The 17,197-nt window shown below is 35.8% G+C and overlaps 1 protein-coding gene across 1 annotated transcript in view; it reads right to left on the minus strand.

Annotated features, from left to right (window-relative positions):
• The window catches only part of LOC121738966 (transient receptor potential cation channel subfamily A member 1), a 143,028-nt gene that overhangs the window by 87,942 nt on the left and 37,889 nt on the right, over window positions 1-17,197 (minus strand). The window contains exon 2 of the mRNA XM_042131258.1: window positions 13,752-13,896. Coding sequence (XP_041987192.1) covers window positions 13,752-13,889 — 138 coding nt within the window. The 5' untranslated portion in view covers window positions 13,890-13,896. The remainder of the gene's footprint in view (window positions 1-13,751; window positions 13,897-17,197) is intronic.

Genomic DNA, 17,197 nt, shown 5'->3' on the forward strand with positions numbered 1-17,197 from the left:
GGGGAAGCCGCGCGGGACATTTAGTATACCATAATTCATCATCATCGACCAGTTTATTAGCTGTAACGGGGATTACTAATTCTCTCAATAGTACCTAATCCACGCACAGCTTTAGTCTAGGATATTCCAGATTTTATATATTCTAGCCTTTATTAACGTCTATATACTACTACCTTAGCAAATAAACTTTTCTGGACTTGGAGGATTTAGAAGGTTCGGTCCAGCACAAAATAAAGCTTGATTAATTCTTGCCGACTTGATAAAGTAGAAATACTATGCCAATTTATAATGTCCACTTGGATCGATATTAACATAGGCATATATTATAGAAGTGTGGCGGTACCCACAATTCGCCTAACAATCCTGCATCGCGCTATCGAAGTTTCGAAGAACGGCAAGTTATATACAACGTCTGAAATGACGTAAGTGGGCTTCGGCCTGACCGAGCATGCTATCTCACTCGGTCGGAAGATCTTCCTTTTCGGCCGCCACGAACAACGTTAAAGAAGTATAGGATGTAACAAAACAATTTATAATAAGTACTTTAATTTTTTAGGTTACTTACCTTAATTCATGTATTAAGTCACAGGGTACGGGCACCAGTAGTCAGCCTTTTAGTGGAAAGCGCAAGTTTAAATGTGGATAGAAAATTATTTAAAATAGTAATCAAAAACCTTTTGTACTCATTCACTTATTCATTTATTAAACTTTGTTATGAGATAATTTTTCTTAATAAGTATTGAAAATAAAGTATTTTTCAAAATAACGCACATTTCCCCAGTACTCCGCCGTCACATCCCAGTTCTCGGCCTAATAGCTACCGGTAGTCAGCCTCTCCTTGGGGGGTGATTTGTAATTTCATCTGGATGTATTTTAAATTGAAACAATGGGGGGCGCTAAAACATATTTTTTTCTCAAAGTGGGCAGTAGACAAAATAAGTTTGGGAACCCCTGCCCCCTTAGACAAAGTCCCTTTCGTTAAAAACGATGATGTAATTCGTTCAAAATGTATGCGGTTTGACATAAGTCCCAAAAATGTTTTTGATGATTCCTATAAAATTAAATACAATACTAATATTTCCTTTAGCTATTATTTTATAAAGTGTGTGATTGTAGTAGTCCGTCCGTTTCACATATACACAATGATTAAATAAATCTCAATTTCATTTAAGTCAATCGTCTTCCGGGATCGTAATATAGTTATTAGAAAACACAGCAAAATTTGGCAGCCCACTCTTAACGGCTCGAGGCGATATCATGGTGACGATCCCTTTCCGAGTTGATATGCGTGCTGTGACCCTAAGGAATATCTTAGGGTCCAGTCCAGTGTATAGAACTTTTAGAATATTATCTTTGGACAATTGCTCCTTTTGCAACTGCAATCTTGGATTGGAAGTATTAGAATAAGATAGGTAAAAGAAGTGCTGGCCAGTCATGGTAGCCTGTGGCGGCTACGCGAATAATCACTTTACTTTGGGGTATTTATGTGACAAAATGCTGTGTTTTCTGGTCACTAAGTGAGAAATGGTGGAAAAATTGTAGACTCTACTCGAGCAAAAAACGTGACACGAAAAACCGACAAAAAATATAAAAAAAACCGAAACTTAAAGCTTCTACGGGACCCATCGGCATCGCTTTAGTAATCACAATATTATGACGTGATGAAGGCACAATTTGCGGAACGTCAGACCTCTACGTACCTTATTCCATGTCTATTGTCTACTACGAAGACACAAACAGCGTCATCAAACAGTAACCATCCATTAACTTTATTGTGCAAGTCAGCAGGAGGTCAATCTTTAAATGAAAAATATATCACTATTGATAAGTGGAAGAGTCAATAAAGAGAGTGAAAAGCGCCTTCTGAAACAATTTATCGCTTAATCGCGTTACTCCTTTACTAGAATAGGTGATAATCACTACTATGCCATTCATTTGACCTCTAAATGGAAGGTTTTATTACTGTCTTTTAAAAAAAAATTTAGTTTTCTACGTTTGTCCGCGATTGACTCAAAAATTTTATTTGTTCTAATAACATCAGTTGGTTGGTTAAAGTTTTCACTATTCGATAGCGACGAACCGAAAGTGTTACCGTATTTGAGTCTATCACACAGTGGTCAGAATATATGGTGGGCCAAGCCTGTTTAAAAAATCGGTCAAGTGCGAGTTGGACTCGCGCACGAAGGGTTCCGTACCGTAATAGAGCAAAAATAGGTTAAAAAGAGTGTTTTTGTATGGGGATTGGGGCCCTTAAACATTTATTATTCTTCAATTTTGCTATTGATTATTATTTATTAAAGTACACAATATATTATTATGATTGCTGAGGGTTTTGTGAAAATTCAAGTGCCTACCCGCTGCCATTATTGATATGGAGCAAAATGGCGAAAAATACCACGTTAAATATTTATATTATTTTGTTTTTAGTATTTGTTGTTATAACGGCAACAGAAATACATAGTCTGTAAAAAAATTAGAAGTCTAGCTATAGCGGTTCTTGAGATACAGCCTGGAGATAGACAGACAGACGGACAAACACCGAAGTCTCAGTAATAACGTCCCGTTTTTACCATTTGGATACGGAACCCTAAAAATGTAAGTGTGACTAATAAATAGGGGGGCAATTAGTAGTTCGGTAGAGAGTTTTTCTTATTAATCAGTAATATCTGTACTCTGTAGAATATTATATTTTATATCTTTAAACGAGCAATTCTTGTATTCGGCTCCAACGATTTTCATGAAATTTAGTATATAGGGGGTTTCGGGGGCGATAAATCGATCTAGCTAGGAATCATTTTTAGAAAATGTCATTTTATTCGTGTTTTATGGAATACCGAGCAAAGCTCGGTCAAATAGCTAGTAACTAATTATAACAGCTACGTTCGCCCTTCGCAGTTCGCACGAGGTCGGGCGACAGCCGCGTTGTATCTGTCGTTGATAACCGCTGCTATTTTAGGATTCATCTAATTACGCACAAACAGAAATACAGGAATTTAATAGTAAACTAAACCTAACTATACTTTGATAGTAAACTTAAATCTCTAACCCAACTGCACGAAATAAACAGAAGTTCGTTCGCACTGAAAACAGTTTTTTGCGCCGGAACCGTACACTTTACCGAGATAAAAGTATACCATACATACCTTATTATCTTTGCTTTAGTATTAAAATTGGTTCAACGGCTTTAACATAAAGAGTAAAAGACGTTGTAGACATTTTAATTGAAGTAAAAAATTTCAAACATGATTACACCGTCTACGTCAATGTCACACCTCAAGCAAGTAGAACTTATGTCTATTGTACCTCAAGAGTCAGAACTCTGAATGACCCCAAACCACATGGTAGGGGAGCCCAAAAGGGAATTTCGCGACATGCTCGAGCGTGGCTTTCTACATGTATCTAAACTTTTTAATCGGGACTTAACGCGACTTATTTAAGTAGTAATGCTACTACGAGTACATACTTTTTCTTACCCTCGAGGGTAGTCGTAGAACCGACCGCCCGCTGCAAACGAAGACGTCGCGCTCCTGCAGTCCCCTCGTGACCACGGCCGTTGCAACACGGCCGAAACGTCGAGAAAAAGTATGTACTCGTAGTAGCATTACTACTTAAATAAGTCGCGTTAAGTCCCGATTAAAAAGTTTAATTATAATGCAACGCGAAAGTTTAAAATGTTACATGTATCTAGTTATTATGGTATTTAACGTGGTTTGTTTAAAAATAACACGATGTGGGGCAGTTTTCCCTTGACATGCCTCTATTATATAAATCTACTAGATGACGCCTGCAACTCCGTTGCGCCAATATTCGTTTATCGCGCGGAAACCGTAAATTTTTTCAAGACAAAAAGTATCCTATGTCCTTTCCTGGGACTCAAAGTATCGCCAAACCAAATTCCTGCAAAATCGGTTCAGCGGTTTGGGCGTAAAAAGGTAACAAACAAACGGACTTTCGCATTTATAAAATTAGTAGGATGGCTTTCCACCTTTCTGATGTAACAGTCCTTAATATTGCTCAGTAAATAAGATTACATTGTTGCATTTGCGTAACACTTTATCTTACACAAATAGGAGTATTACATGTTTTATAACTGCTATCTTAATATTATGTATTATAATTGATATTTAATTTATAATATTAATGTGACTTTTCCTTATTTTAATAATAGTAAATTATTTTATCAACATAATTTAACGCTGAAAATACGGTGTTGGTCATCCTAAGTCCTAAGTACTCCCAAATTAACAATGTGCATGGAAATCTTTGCTAATAATTAATGTCGTAATCACGGAAACACTCCAATTTTTTAAACGTAAGAGCACCAAACTATGCACTTGCATGTGCAGTTTGTCCAAAGGAAATAGGAGACGTAAATATCAAATAGACGGTGGCTGTCCGCTGTCGCCGGTCCGTCAATAAGTGCTATAAATGTCCAGGAGGCAGGAAGCCGTCGCGGCGTTACCTGCATTTACCATGGTAAGGTCCAAGCAACGTCAGGCGCCTCTACGTAGCTGCAAAACGCTGTTTTTTAACTATGCGAAAGTGTGTCTGTCCGTCTGTCTGTCTGTTACCTCTTCACGCTCAAACCGCTGAACCGGTTTTACTGAAATTTAGCATGCAGATACTTTGAGTTCCGGGAAAGGACATAGGACACTTTTTATCCCGGAAAAATGTACGGTTCCCACGCGATAAACGAGTTTTGACGCAACGGAGTTGCAGGCGTCATCTAGTAAATATTAGGTATATAGCTGGATCGAAATAATGTAAACCCTTTATATTTTAATGTAGAGATCTACTCGTACATATTTTAATTACCTAATAATTAGGTCAAACAACAATTCTCTGCAGTTGTTGTATACAGCAGAAACGCAGAACGCTAGTTTCAAAGTCGCAACTAATTTCCATGCTAACTTTTCTCTATACATTATAATTGAAAGTTTAGACTCCTCGTGAATACGAATGTCCGCCAGTGTTGAGGAAAAGTGATATAAAAAATACAAGGCAATGAACTAAACATTATAAAACTCGTACTTATATTGTAAATGCTAATGTGTGAATGCTGTCTTACCCCTTCAAGCCAAAACCGCTGAACCGATTTTGCTGTGATATGGATATACTTTTTATCCCGGGAAAGGACAATATTATGTCACTTTTATCCTGAGAAAATGTACGGTTCTCGCCCGATAAATATCAAAATTCGAATATAATAAATACCGTAAAAATTGTATTTCACCACATCCTTGAATGTCAAATAGCAGAATGCTCTCGACAAGGTCAGCTTCAAACAAAATATTAAACCAACGTACAACAATTTGATTTTGATTTGTTAAAACAAGAAAAGTATTGTATTATGTAATAATATAATATTATGTAGTATTAAGTATAATATGATATTTTATTATGTAAAGTTTTAAGAACTTTCCTCTTTAGGACTATAAAAGTTGAAACAATCTGTTTCCCCAATAATTCGACAGTATAATATATTACCTACAAAACCATTTGAACCAGCCAATATAATCCAAATACTTGTCCGTAACCGTTATTAAATAAGTCATAAAACTCATGTCTAATAAAATTAATTCTCCAAGGGAGTTGTTAAAATAATTAACAGCTGTCATATAGCCGTCCACATGTCCATGGTCCATGTTGCGACGTCAAAGTTAAAACGTCACGGTGACGTGTGGCGGGACGGCACGCTGTCACGTAGTGGCACTACTACATGTACATATTGTGTACTTTCAATCAGAATTAATTTTTTTCAAGAGGTTACGGATCCAAATTGACTAGATAATAATATATCGAAATTATTTAGTGAAGGAGAATTTTATTTTTATTATGACGTGTCAAAATCTTAGTTTTGTTGGAATTTATATCTGGGTAATCGTTACCATGTGTGCCCAGTTCATTTTCATTTCATTTCATTTCAACACTTTAACCATATAAAATTCCGCTGTATTATTTTGCATTGTATTAAATTAAATAATTATACACTTTTCTTGCACTTATTCCAATTTCTTACATTAAATTTCTTACAAAGTTATTATTTCTTATAAGAAATCAAATTAAATAAAGTAGAATAAGTGCAAGAAAAGTGTGTAATAATTATTTAATTGAACAAGAATTTCCACCAAGAAGTTACAGTAGATTCAATATCATATTAAATGTTGTTCTGTTGGTGAATCAATAAATAAATAATTATTTACATGTCGTCACCTTCTGCATGGCACGTCAATAGCGCAACGCCGTGCCGTGCCGTAACGTTACCGTCATCGTGACGTGACAATGTGCACAAGCTTAATTCAGTGAAATTACTATAGTTGTCGAGGGACGGAAGAAGAATAAACCCCGAGTCATTACGACATGCGAAAGGGGCATTCCTCTTTTTCACGCGAAAAATTGCATGTTGTTATCAACAGCTAATGGCGACTGTCAAAATGCGATTATAAATAACTAGATGACGCCCGCAACTCCTTTGCTGCAAAATTCGTTTATTACGCGGGAACTGCACATTTTTGCGGGATAAAAAGTATTCTATGTCCTTTCGCGGGACTCAAAGTATCTCTATGAAAAAAGTGACACGCTCGTGTTCATACAAATTGAAGCGACATGGCGCTTCTATCTTGATCTATTTCTGTGGTTTGTACGATAGTCGGCCAACTTGAAATTGTATATCTGCGGGGACCCTTAATGTTACTACTTCTGTATTATTGTTTTGATTTACATATTGTGTTGTATGGTGAGAAAATAAAAATGTTCTTATTCTTATACATGTTTGGTGAGACAATATGTTCAATACTTAAGAAGAGTACTCTGTAAGCGATTCTCATTTTATTTTTGTCAGAATTTCCCTTTTAGTAAATAAATGAATCATGGACACTAAGTAAATTACACGGCTAGGCAAATAGGTATACTATGCGGCCGGCGCGGCAGCGTGCGCCGCCAAAGAAACACCGCTCCGCTACCCTTCCCGCGCGCGGTGTTCATTTTTTTTAACCTTTATTTATCAATAAAAAATACAAAAACAATGTTATACGGCGCAATATAAGCTTATACAAGTTTTACCATGCGCCGTCCAGTCGTTGTTTCACATATCAAAATAAGTGCAAATTATTATAAGTACATTGATCATCTATTAACGTGTGTATAAGTGTAAATGTAGTGTGTAAGGCGTCACGATCATACTAAACGTGCGCGCACCCCGGGCCGCGCAGCGACTGCGTGCACTGCACAGCCCACGGCTGCGCCCGCGCCGTTCAATACATTTACAACCGGTTAGCAGTTAGTACTCGTAGTTAGACACTGATTATACAGGGTGTTAAGGGAAAACATTAATTACTCACATTGAGATGTTAAGTTGTTTAATATACTTATAAGTTTTAATTTTGATTTAATATTCTTTGGGGTTAAACTATTTTTTATTTCTGTATTTAGGTTATTGATTAGCTTAGGTATTACATACTCGAGACAATTTTTACCGTATGAATTTGTAAACTGTGGGACTTCTAATTTTGATAAGTTGGCGCTGCGAGTGTTGTATGTATTTTGAAGTCCTAGTATAGCTACTGTCTACCTTCATGCGGTAAGATCGATCTTTGAGATAATCTTTGCACCAATCCAATAAAGGGCCTCTTATACCGCATTCTTCTAGTCTCTCTATTAGATTATCATGCCTTAAGGTATCGAAAGCTTTTGTATAATCAATAAATACCACCAGTACATGTAGTTTGTTATTAAGATGACCATTTAAAAGATTTGTAAAAGCAGACAGTATTTGTGTAGTACTTTTACGTGGTTGAAATCCATATTGTTGAGCATTAATTACACCATTTTTAGACAAATATGAGTGAATTTTTTGTGATAAGTATTTTTTCAATTATCTTGTCAATAGTTGCGAGCAATGTAATGGGACGGTAGTTGTCATAATCAAGTTTACTTCCTTTTTTAAAGATGGGCCTAACGATTCCGGTCTTCAGTTCTTTAGGGTAAATCTTATGTTCGATGCATGAGTTGATAAGCTTAGCAATCACGGGAGATATATTCTGGCATATGGATTTAATGTCTATTGCTCGTATTTGATGAAACCCAGGCGACTTGTTGTTTTTAAGTGATAGAATTATTTTTGAAAAGTCTACCGGGTTTGCTTTAGGAAGAAAGAAGGAATAATCAGTCGATACAATAAGTGGATAATTGTAATAGATTTTTGTTGCATTTATCAATGATGTTTTTGACAGCTGTGGAGAATTTTTTTGCAAATTTATTGACTATGTCAATTGGTTTTATAGTACTACTTCCGAAAGCGTCTAACAGAATGCGGTCTACAATTAATTTCATCCTACCTGTAAGTTTGTTCAATATGTTCCAAAGTTCTTTAGGATTGTGTCTGTTCTCGTATGTCTCTTTGTTCATTTTCTCATTTTTCAATTTTAATATTAGTTTATTTGCGTAATTCCGAGCCTTATTGTATTTTAATTTAATTATTTTATTATTTGTGTCCTTTAACCATTCGTGAAATAATTTGTCCCTAAATTTACAAGCTTTGATTATTTTGCCATTTATCCAGTTATTGATAGACCTCTTAGGATTTTGCCTTAAATTTATTTTAGTTTCAGATTTTTTATAGAATTTATGGAATTTATCATAAATATATTTATATATTAGATTAGGGTCGTTTATGTTAGTAACATTTTGCTAATTTATACTTTCTAGTGACTTTTTTAACAATTCCTTATTGCAGTTCCTAACACCGCAGTGAATAGTTCTTGAGTACGGGGTCTTGCAAATATGTGATCGATACAAGTTTTAGTTATACTGTTTATAGTGGAGGCGACGCGTGTGTATTGCGATATCCCGCACTCAAGACTGTGTAGGATGCTGCAGTATTTATGTTCGATGAAATTTTTAGTTTTTAGGTCTATATTTACATCACCGAGCAGAATAAGGTCCATATTAGTATCTAAGCTACATAGAAGAGTATCTAGGTCTTTTAGAAATAGGTGTTTACCGTTTTATCAGAAGGCCGGTATATTGAGACCAAATTAACGGAGTAGTTATCGGAAGTGGTTACGTTTATAATAATGGATTCAAAGTGCAGTGATTTGTTTTTTAAAATGGAGGTTTTATATTTATTATTTATGTACAAAATAATACCGCCCCCTTTTCTGTTGTTACGTAATTCTGTATACATTTGATATCCATCTATGTTAAACAAGCAACTTATGGAGTCAGAAATATTAGCCTCATTTATGGCAATAATATCGATTTTAACTTGACTAGAGTGTATATATTGTTCAAGAGAGTTAAAGTTTTTAATTAGGGATCTTATGTTAATGTGCATGTATAGTAGGTTAAGTTGGTTTAGGTTTTTAGGTATTTTGTTAGTAAATGAGTTAATATCGATGCAGTTAGTAATTTCAAATATATTAGCCATTTTTTTATTTAAAAATATTGATGTGTGTAGTGTTTACATACGGTAGGCAGTTATTTTAGTAGTAGTTTTTTAATATCTTCATTTGTCCTTAGGATAATCGGGCGGCCATTATCTTCTTTTTTGACGCGTATGATTCCTTTTTTACACCATATATATTTATAGGTATCTTTAAGTTTTTGTTTTGCATTCCAAAGTAGGTTTCTGTTAAAGGCTGTCAGTGCTTCTCTGATGTAGATTCGATCCTTGCCATTTTTTGAGAGGCCTCTGGTAACACGTTTTCTACCAAAATTGTTGCTGATTTTGCAGAATTTACCCACTGATTTTGCATGTTTTCAGATTTAAAGGCAACTATAAGCTTACCGGGGCGTTCTTGAATTCCGGATAGGTACGACATTTCTTCGATTTCTACGGCAGGCACATCAATTTTGCTGGCAATTTTTTGTACTATTGGCATATTCTCACCGTGTTCTTCTGGTATGACAACAGATTTCAATCTTCTTAGACAATTGTGTTTGTTCATAGTTTTGTAGTTTTTGTTCGAGAGCACCCACTCGGTTTCAAGTTCGTTGTTCTTATTAGATAATTCCAGATTTTTTCTTTTGAGTTCTAGGGTTGTTGCTTTAAAATTTTCTAAATTTACTAGGATCTCGTCCACTTTGTCACTATGAAACTGCAACGATTTAGTAAAGTCTTTCAACTCTCTTTTCATCGCTTTTTCCATATGAAGGATGACTTCGTTTAGGAGTTTTTGCATTTCTGGTGAGGAGATAGATAATTTACTGGAGAACCCTTGGTTTTCGTCCTCGTTGTCGTCCTCCGGAATGATTATCGACCGACGTCTAGGTGTATTTTCTTGACATTCATCGCAGGTCCAATCCAGGCTCTCATCGGCGCGCAGGGCACATCTTTGCTTGTTATTTAGTCCGGAACATTCAGGCGTTAGATGAACCAATTTATCACATTTACTTCACTCTATTCCTGGCTTAGTTTTGGTAATAGTTTTGTTACATTTTTCGCAAATGGCCATGATGAAGGTAGTATAATAAAAAATTACTAAATTGACGATGTACGTGCGAACTGTTCGGGTGTGACGCAACGACTGACATGACATGCGTTGGGTAAATAATGATACTTGTACTATTATCTATATTCATAATGATTTAACTTTAAGCTACATTTACTCAGTGATCAATTGATATTATTTTTTATATTTTAATCACACTCACTCACGAGTCACGCACTCCAAGAATATCAAGTGACGACCATGGCCACAAAATTGAATTTCAGAGCTTTTACAACGTTTAGTGTGCTTTAGTTGGTCCGACGCGCCTTTTAAAAGGTACAAAATTGATCACTTGTAAAATGTTCTAAAATGTTCTATCACTTTCTTTTCTGCGGGGCTAAAATGGTCGCTTTGAAGAATCATGATATGAATCATAATATGATCCATTTTTCTAAAATCGCAAAATGCAACTCTGCGTGCAATTCATTTCTGTATTTTTGCACTGATTTGACAATTGTCAGTTTGACAGTTTTGACAATTCATTTGCAGAATTGATTGAGAGGAATTGCTAAATGTTACCATTTTAGCCCCGCTGAGCCTTTTTAATTAATTTAACTGTTCAATAGGCAACGATTACTTTTTAATAAAGAGAAAGAACTAAGCAATTTTGATAGGCAAAAGATATTTAGATAATTGAAGTATATTTATTTGTATTCTAGTTTAGTTTGGCTACAAGAAAGATGGTAATTGGCGACGAATTTTTCCTCCGTTTGATCTCTAGTCAGTTGTGTGATCCGTCCCTCCATCCGTCTGTCTCACTGGGCAAGAAAAGAAGAGTAAAAGAACAGTGAATGCCCTTGCGTTTTGCATATTACTACTAATAAAATATGATGAAATTTAGTACTAATGAATCCGTAATCTTGCTTTGATTTCTTAAAACATTCCACAGACATCAAAGTCGATGTGGAAGCTATTATAATTATTTCATATCGCTAGTTTGTATTTTCAAACTAGCGTACCCGCCAGATGTTGTCGTAAGTAGGTATATTGTGAGGCTGATTCGTGAATCAAAATCATCAGGGACAGGGGACGCCACCCAAATGCATACAAAAACAATTCGAAACGGTCTAGCCGTTTAGGAGGAATTCAGTAACATACACATGTACAGTATACTCATTCGTTTCGTCGCATTTATAGTATCAGTATGGATGATTCTACTGCAGTATTTATTTTATTAATTACCATTATAATATTTAAAATACCTACACAATATTTCTCTAGGCTCTCTTCCTATTCAATTACCACTTCAATGACGTCACTTCTCACTACACTAACAAATCGTTGAAAAGTACAATATACATACGTTGTCAGTAATTAAATGTGTCGGAAAACTAGTCCAAGATGGCGTCATTTGATGACGTCATCAGTTGTAACCATGCTAATGAACATTATTTTCTATTTACGATGTTTGATTTTCGGGGTTAGTCGCCCTCTTAAGAGGGCGACTAACCCCAAAAATCAAACATCGTCCTTCTCTCTTCACACTCACGCCCGTCTTTCATATGCCAGGTGAAAAAGGACGACGCGGATTCATCGCCAAATTAGTTTTTTTGAGAGATCGACCTAGCGGATTTTTAAAATGTTGTATATTTATCGAGTTATTGAGAACGTAACCCGTAAAATTAAGAAAGACGGGCGTCTTTCATATGCCAGGTGAAAAACACCTGGCATATGAAAGACGGGCGTGAGTGTGAAGAGAGAAGGACGATGTTTGATTTTTGGGGTTAGTCGCCCTCATCAAACATCGTAAATAGAAAATAATGTTCATTAGCATGTTATGGCAATAAATGAAAAAATCGTGAGAATTAGATACATCTTTGTGATTCTTTTCTATCGAGAAAATTTTAAGATATCGTGTTTTTGCTCAGATCGAATTCTCGGAAACATAATGTAGTATCTAATTTTAGAAAATGAAACAATTATGGGCTTATTTTCAAATACAAAAATGAATTATAAAATCGACTCTTTAGGGTTAGTCGCCCCCTTAAGTCCTCACTTATCTCACTAAAGTATCTAATATCTAATTCTATAATAAGTAGGTTGTAACATTAATAAGAGAAAAATAAATACATAGAAACCAGTTGGGCCAGGCCACAACACTGCGTTGCGGCGTCGCATCGTAAAAATCTACGACGCCGCAGAAAGCATCGTGGAAATTTCCGATGAAATTTTGCGCTCCGACATCGCATCGCATGTTGTTTTTGCAATACGATGCCGCAAAGCAATGTTGTGGCCAGGCCCATGTCCCGACGACACGTCGTGTGCCGCCGCTTCATGTCGCCCGCATGTGCCAACCGGCACCTTAACCATAATTGACTTATGGCTGGTTTTATCGCTAAGCGTTTCGGCAGCGCCGTTGGAGCGCGCGCGTTCGAAGATGTATAATTTATAAAACACAACTACGAGTATCTACAGCCTTAGAAACTTAAAGGTCTTAGACCTTAACGTATTATATGTACATATAATACGTTAAGGTTGTCGCAGCCAACTGGTTTAAATAGCCGTTTAATCAAACAGCTAGACCTTTGACTGAACAACGCCATTCAACCACACGTCTAGATTTTTAATTGAATATTTAAGTCGCTCAAAATTTTCAACACTACAGCTGTTTCAAAAGCCGCCATTTGATTGAATTAGTTCAGCGCTCACCACCGCAGCGCTAGGTGCGTTTTGTTTACAATATGGCGTCAAGTAATCGGTGTTTTGTGGTTGTATTAAGATATTTTTCTTAAATGTTACAAATATTATTAAAGAGACAGAAATTATGGCGGCACATATTAGTTAATCAAAATTTAAACTCATATTCTAGGAGAAATTACGGGATTATGAAATGTATCACCAAGGTATTTATTGCAATTGTGTTCAAAAAGAGTTAGGATATAATTAATCTACTTGTTATACGCTTGTGTACTAAGAGCACTAAACTAATGGTCAACTTAGTAAATTTACCATTAAACCAGTTGGCCAAGCGTCATATTCTAGATGTAGTGTTGAACGTTGCAGTCAACAAGTCGGCTAAACGACGTGTAGCTGTGTGACTGAATGGCGTTGTTCAGTCAAATGGCTTTTTTAACCAGTCGACTGCAGTCTGCAACATATTATATACGGCGCGCGCCGGTCGATCTGACATACTACGTCAAACGTTTCGAGATCTCTTCTGAGTCTGCCTAATCGTTAGTTCTGTTTACTCTGTCCGCTATCTACCTACGGAGCAACTTCTCTGATAGTACATTTCGTTAAAAAGATATTGTATTTACTCACAAAGACGCTCCGTTTCCTCGGCATAGTGTTGTACATGTGCGACATGAATTGCACCGTGGGTGTGGCTCCGTCAGCCGTCGCCACGATGGCCGGCCCTTGCTCGCGAACCTCCCTCGAGCGACGTCGAAACAGCCACATGTTGAATCTGAAAATATATGATTGTGAAGTAAGCATGATCTCCTTGGAACAAATTGTGTAAATCTATAGGTAAACAAGTCAGTAGTTGTTATAGCTTACTATAGAGAAATAGATCATCAAAATTCTAAGGTACTTCTAGCAGACTTAGAACCATGAAATTTGGCAACAAGGTAGGTCGTTATCCAAAATGGAAGGAAAAATAGGGTTTCGTACCGTAAATTTGTATGGGAGCCCCCCTTATATCACAAGTTTATGTACTTTCTATTCCTTGTTATTAAAGTTGAAATACAGTTAAGTATTTTCTGAAATTTTCAAAAACCTTACTTTTACCATTATGGATATAGAGCAAAAAAGTGCAAAAAAAATGTGTTTTCTGTATGAGACCCCCATTAATCATTTATTTTATTTTAGTTGGACTATTAGCTTTTATAGCGACAACAAAATTACATAGTTTGTAAAAAATTTAAATATCTAGCTATTACGGTTCTCGAGATCTAGCCTCGTGACACACGTACGGACGACCGACAGACAGCGATGTCTAGACTCATTAGGAATAGGCTCCCGTTTTCATCCTTTGGGCAAGGAAACTTAAAAACTGAATAGTATAATATAACTTTATTAAATAAAAGAAAAGATTTTTATGTTTGTGGCTTTGCAAGAACATTAAAAATGAGTTTCGACTTCATAATAATTATTTTACCTACAAAAGGAAAAATAGTGTTAACAAAGTTAACAATGAAACTACGATAATTAAATTTAATTAAAATATAAATGAAATCAGAACTGCGAATTACGATGTACACTCCATACTCGCTCGATAGAGGGTGTAGCACTCCCTTTATATCGCGGTATCGCTTGTTTGCGAAGTATAATTAGTATGGTTTAAAAAAATCCGGGATAGGTCGTAATACTCAATCGAAAGTAACATCGGTGCGCGAATAACCTCCTGAAAGTTCAAAAGTTGTTGGGCTATCGTCATAGAATTTGTACTTTGTAGAAGTACCTACCTGTTATTATCAATTAATTTTACGACCTAGAATATATTCCTAGAGATAGAGAATGGTGCTAAGCTAAGTACAGAAAAGTTTTAACGTGACCTAAAAAGAAAAGAAACCTTAAAAAAGAAATGAAATCCCACCAAAACATTAAATGTAAAAAAGAGCCAAGCAAAATATTGCATAGCCATGCAATATATCTATCGTAAAAAGTTTTCAGATGACATTCAAGCCAAGCATTCAACTTATTTTGTAATTTAATCAACATTCAGTGAATTTATCAACAGTTTTCTTTATTTTATAATTATTATAGTGGCTTGGCAATGAGCACTAGAGAAATAATCAGCGACTGATTGGATTTATTGGGTACCATCGTCCACATACATACTAAAAAACACTTTACGCTTGCCGTTTATGTAAGTATGAACTACCCCAAATATGAAGTTTTATATTTGTTTTTCTTGTGCTTGCGAGCCACTATAATAATTATTAATTATAAAATAAAGAAAACTATTGATAAATTCACTGAATGTTAATTTAAATTACAAAATAAGTTGAAAGCTTGGCTTGAATGTCATCTGAAAACTTTTTACGATAGATATATTGCATGGCTATGCAATATTTTGCTTGGCTCCTTTTTACATTTAATGTTTTGGTGGGATCTAAAATAATACACAAAAATGAATGTTACATTCCAATTTCCAAGTGAACGCTCGCAGTGAGGGAGCACCTTTAAACGAAGTATGCCATAATATTAAAAGTTTTAAAACGCATTCTATATTAATACTTCATTAATATGTCTGTATATTAACGTTTACCCCGCTGAGCCGATTTAAATATTATGGTGTGCCGTGTGCAGATTTTTCTTCCTAGAAAATGTACGGTTCCCACCCGATTTAAGCTAATTTCAGCGCATCTATGTTACGGCCTACAATATAAAATATTACACTCTAGTGAAAATGTAAACAGATGAAAACAAATTATTGTAAGTACCACGCTCGTCTCGCCTGTGCCTGGTTAGGGTTGTCAAAAAATAAAATCACGATCCAATGACACGCCAATTTTCACGATAACTCTCTTATTCGTGGCAACTGGCAACCCTGCGATAGATTTTTCGCCAATAAAATCCGACTGAGTGTTCGTGGCACGGTGTCGCCCAGACCCCTATAACTAGCAATTTGATAGCGATTCCACGGGTTTCAAGTGATAATGTATCTTATTTACATCACAATAAGACTCATTTGCGACGATGTTGTCATCAATCTTATTTAGCTTTTCCGGCACACCCGTAATGGAGTTTGCAAGTTTCGACCTTTCAACTTACGTTCGATATTGAAACATGTACGTATTTTAAAGAAATATTGAAGATGAAAGCAGAGGTTTTCCAGTTGAAACTGAAAATTGTCAGCAAGAATCTCTTGAACACTGACACTTGAGCTGTTTGCAGAAGAATAGACAAAGACCGTATGATTATTATTTATCATATAATTAGCTAGATGACGCTCGCAAGTCCGTTGTGCCAAAATTACTTTATCGCGCGGGAACCGCATATTTTTCCGGGATTCCAAATTTCAACAAAGTGGTTCTTCAGTTTGGGCGTGAAGAAGTAACAGACAGACAGACACACTTTCCCATTTATAATATTATAATATCATATAACTAGATGTCCCGCGCGGCTTCGCCCGCGTAAATTAGGACTTTTACAGAAACCGTACATTTTCTCATAAAAAAATATTTCCCCCGTTTTTCCCACATTTTCCTGAGTCTCTTCGGTCGTATTAGTCTTAGCGTGATAATATAATATAGTCTATAATCCTACTCGATAAATGATCTATCTAACACTGAGATAAGTTTTTAAATCGGACCTGTAGTTCCTGAGATTGACGCGTTCAAGCAAACATACTCTTCAGGTTTATAATATTAGGTAGGTATAGATTTTTTTAATTATCGCTCGACAAACTCGAGTCTCGATCTAAAAGACTATGAAATGGTATAATATGGTAGTGATGATGATGATGATGATGATGATGATGATGATGATGATGATGATGATGATGAATGTAATTTGCATAGTAGCATATGCTTTCTGTTCTTAAAACAACGCCGAAACTCCCAAACTTGTATCTATAAAGAATCAGGAGTTCTCTCAGCACCTTCCGAACCACGGTATTCCAGGTATATCTCGGTGCAAAATCTTACTTGTTTGTAGCATATGCTTAGAATACATCTCACGAAACCGAAGTCACCACATGTTTCCTTATAAATTTTGAGGAGTTCCCTCGATTACTTATGGATCCTTCATCAGATCACCAC

Source organism: Aricia agestis, chromosome Z (genome assembly GCF_905147365.1).
Source record: "Aricia agestis chromosome Z, ilAriAges1.1, whole genome shotgun sequence".
Taxonomy (NCBI): Eukaryota; Metazoa; Arthropoda; class Insecta; order Lepidoptera; family Lycaenidae; genus Aricia; species Aricia agestis.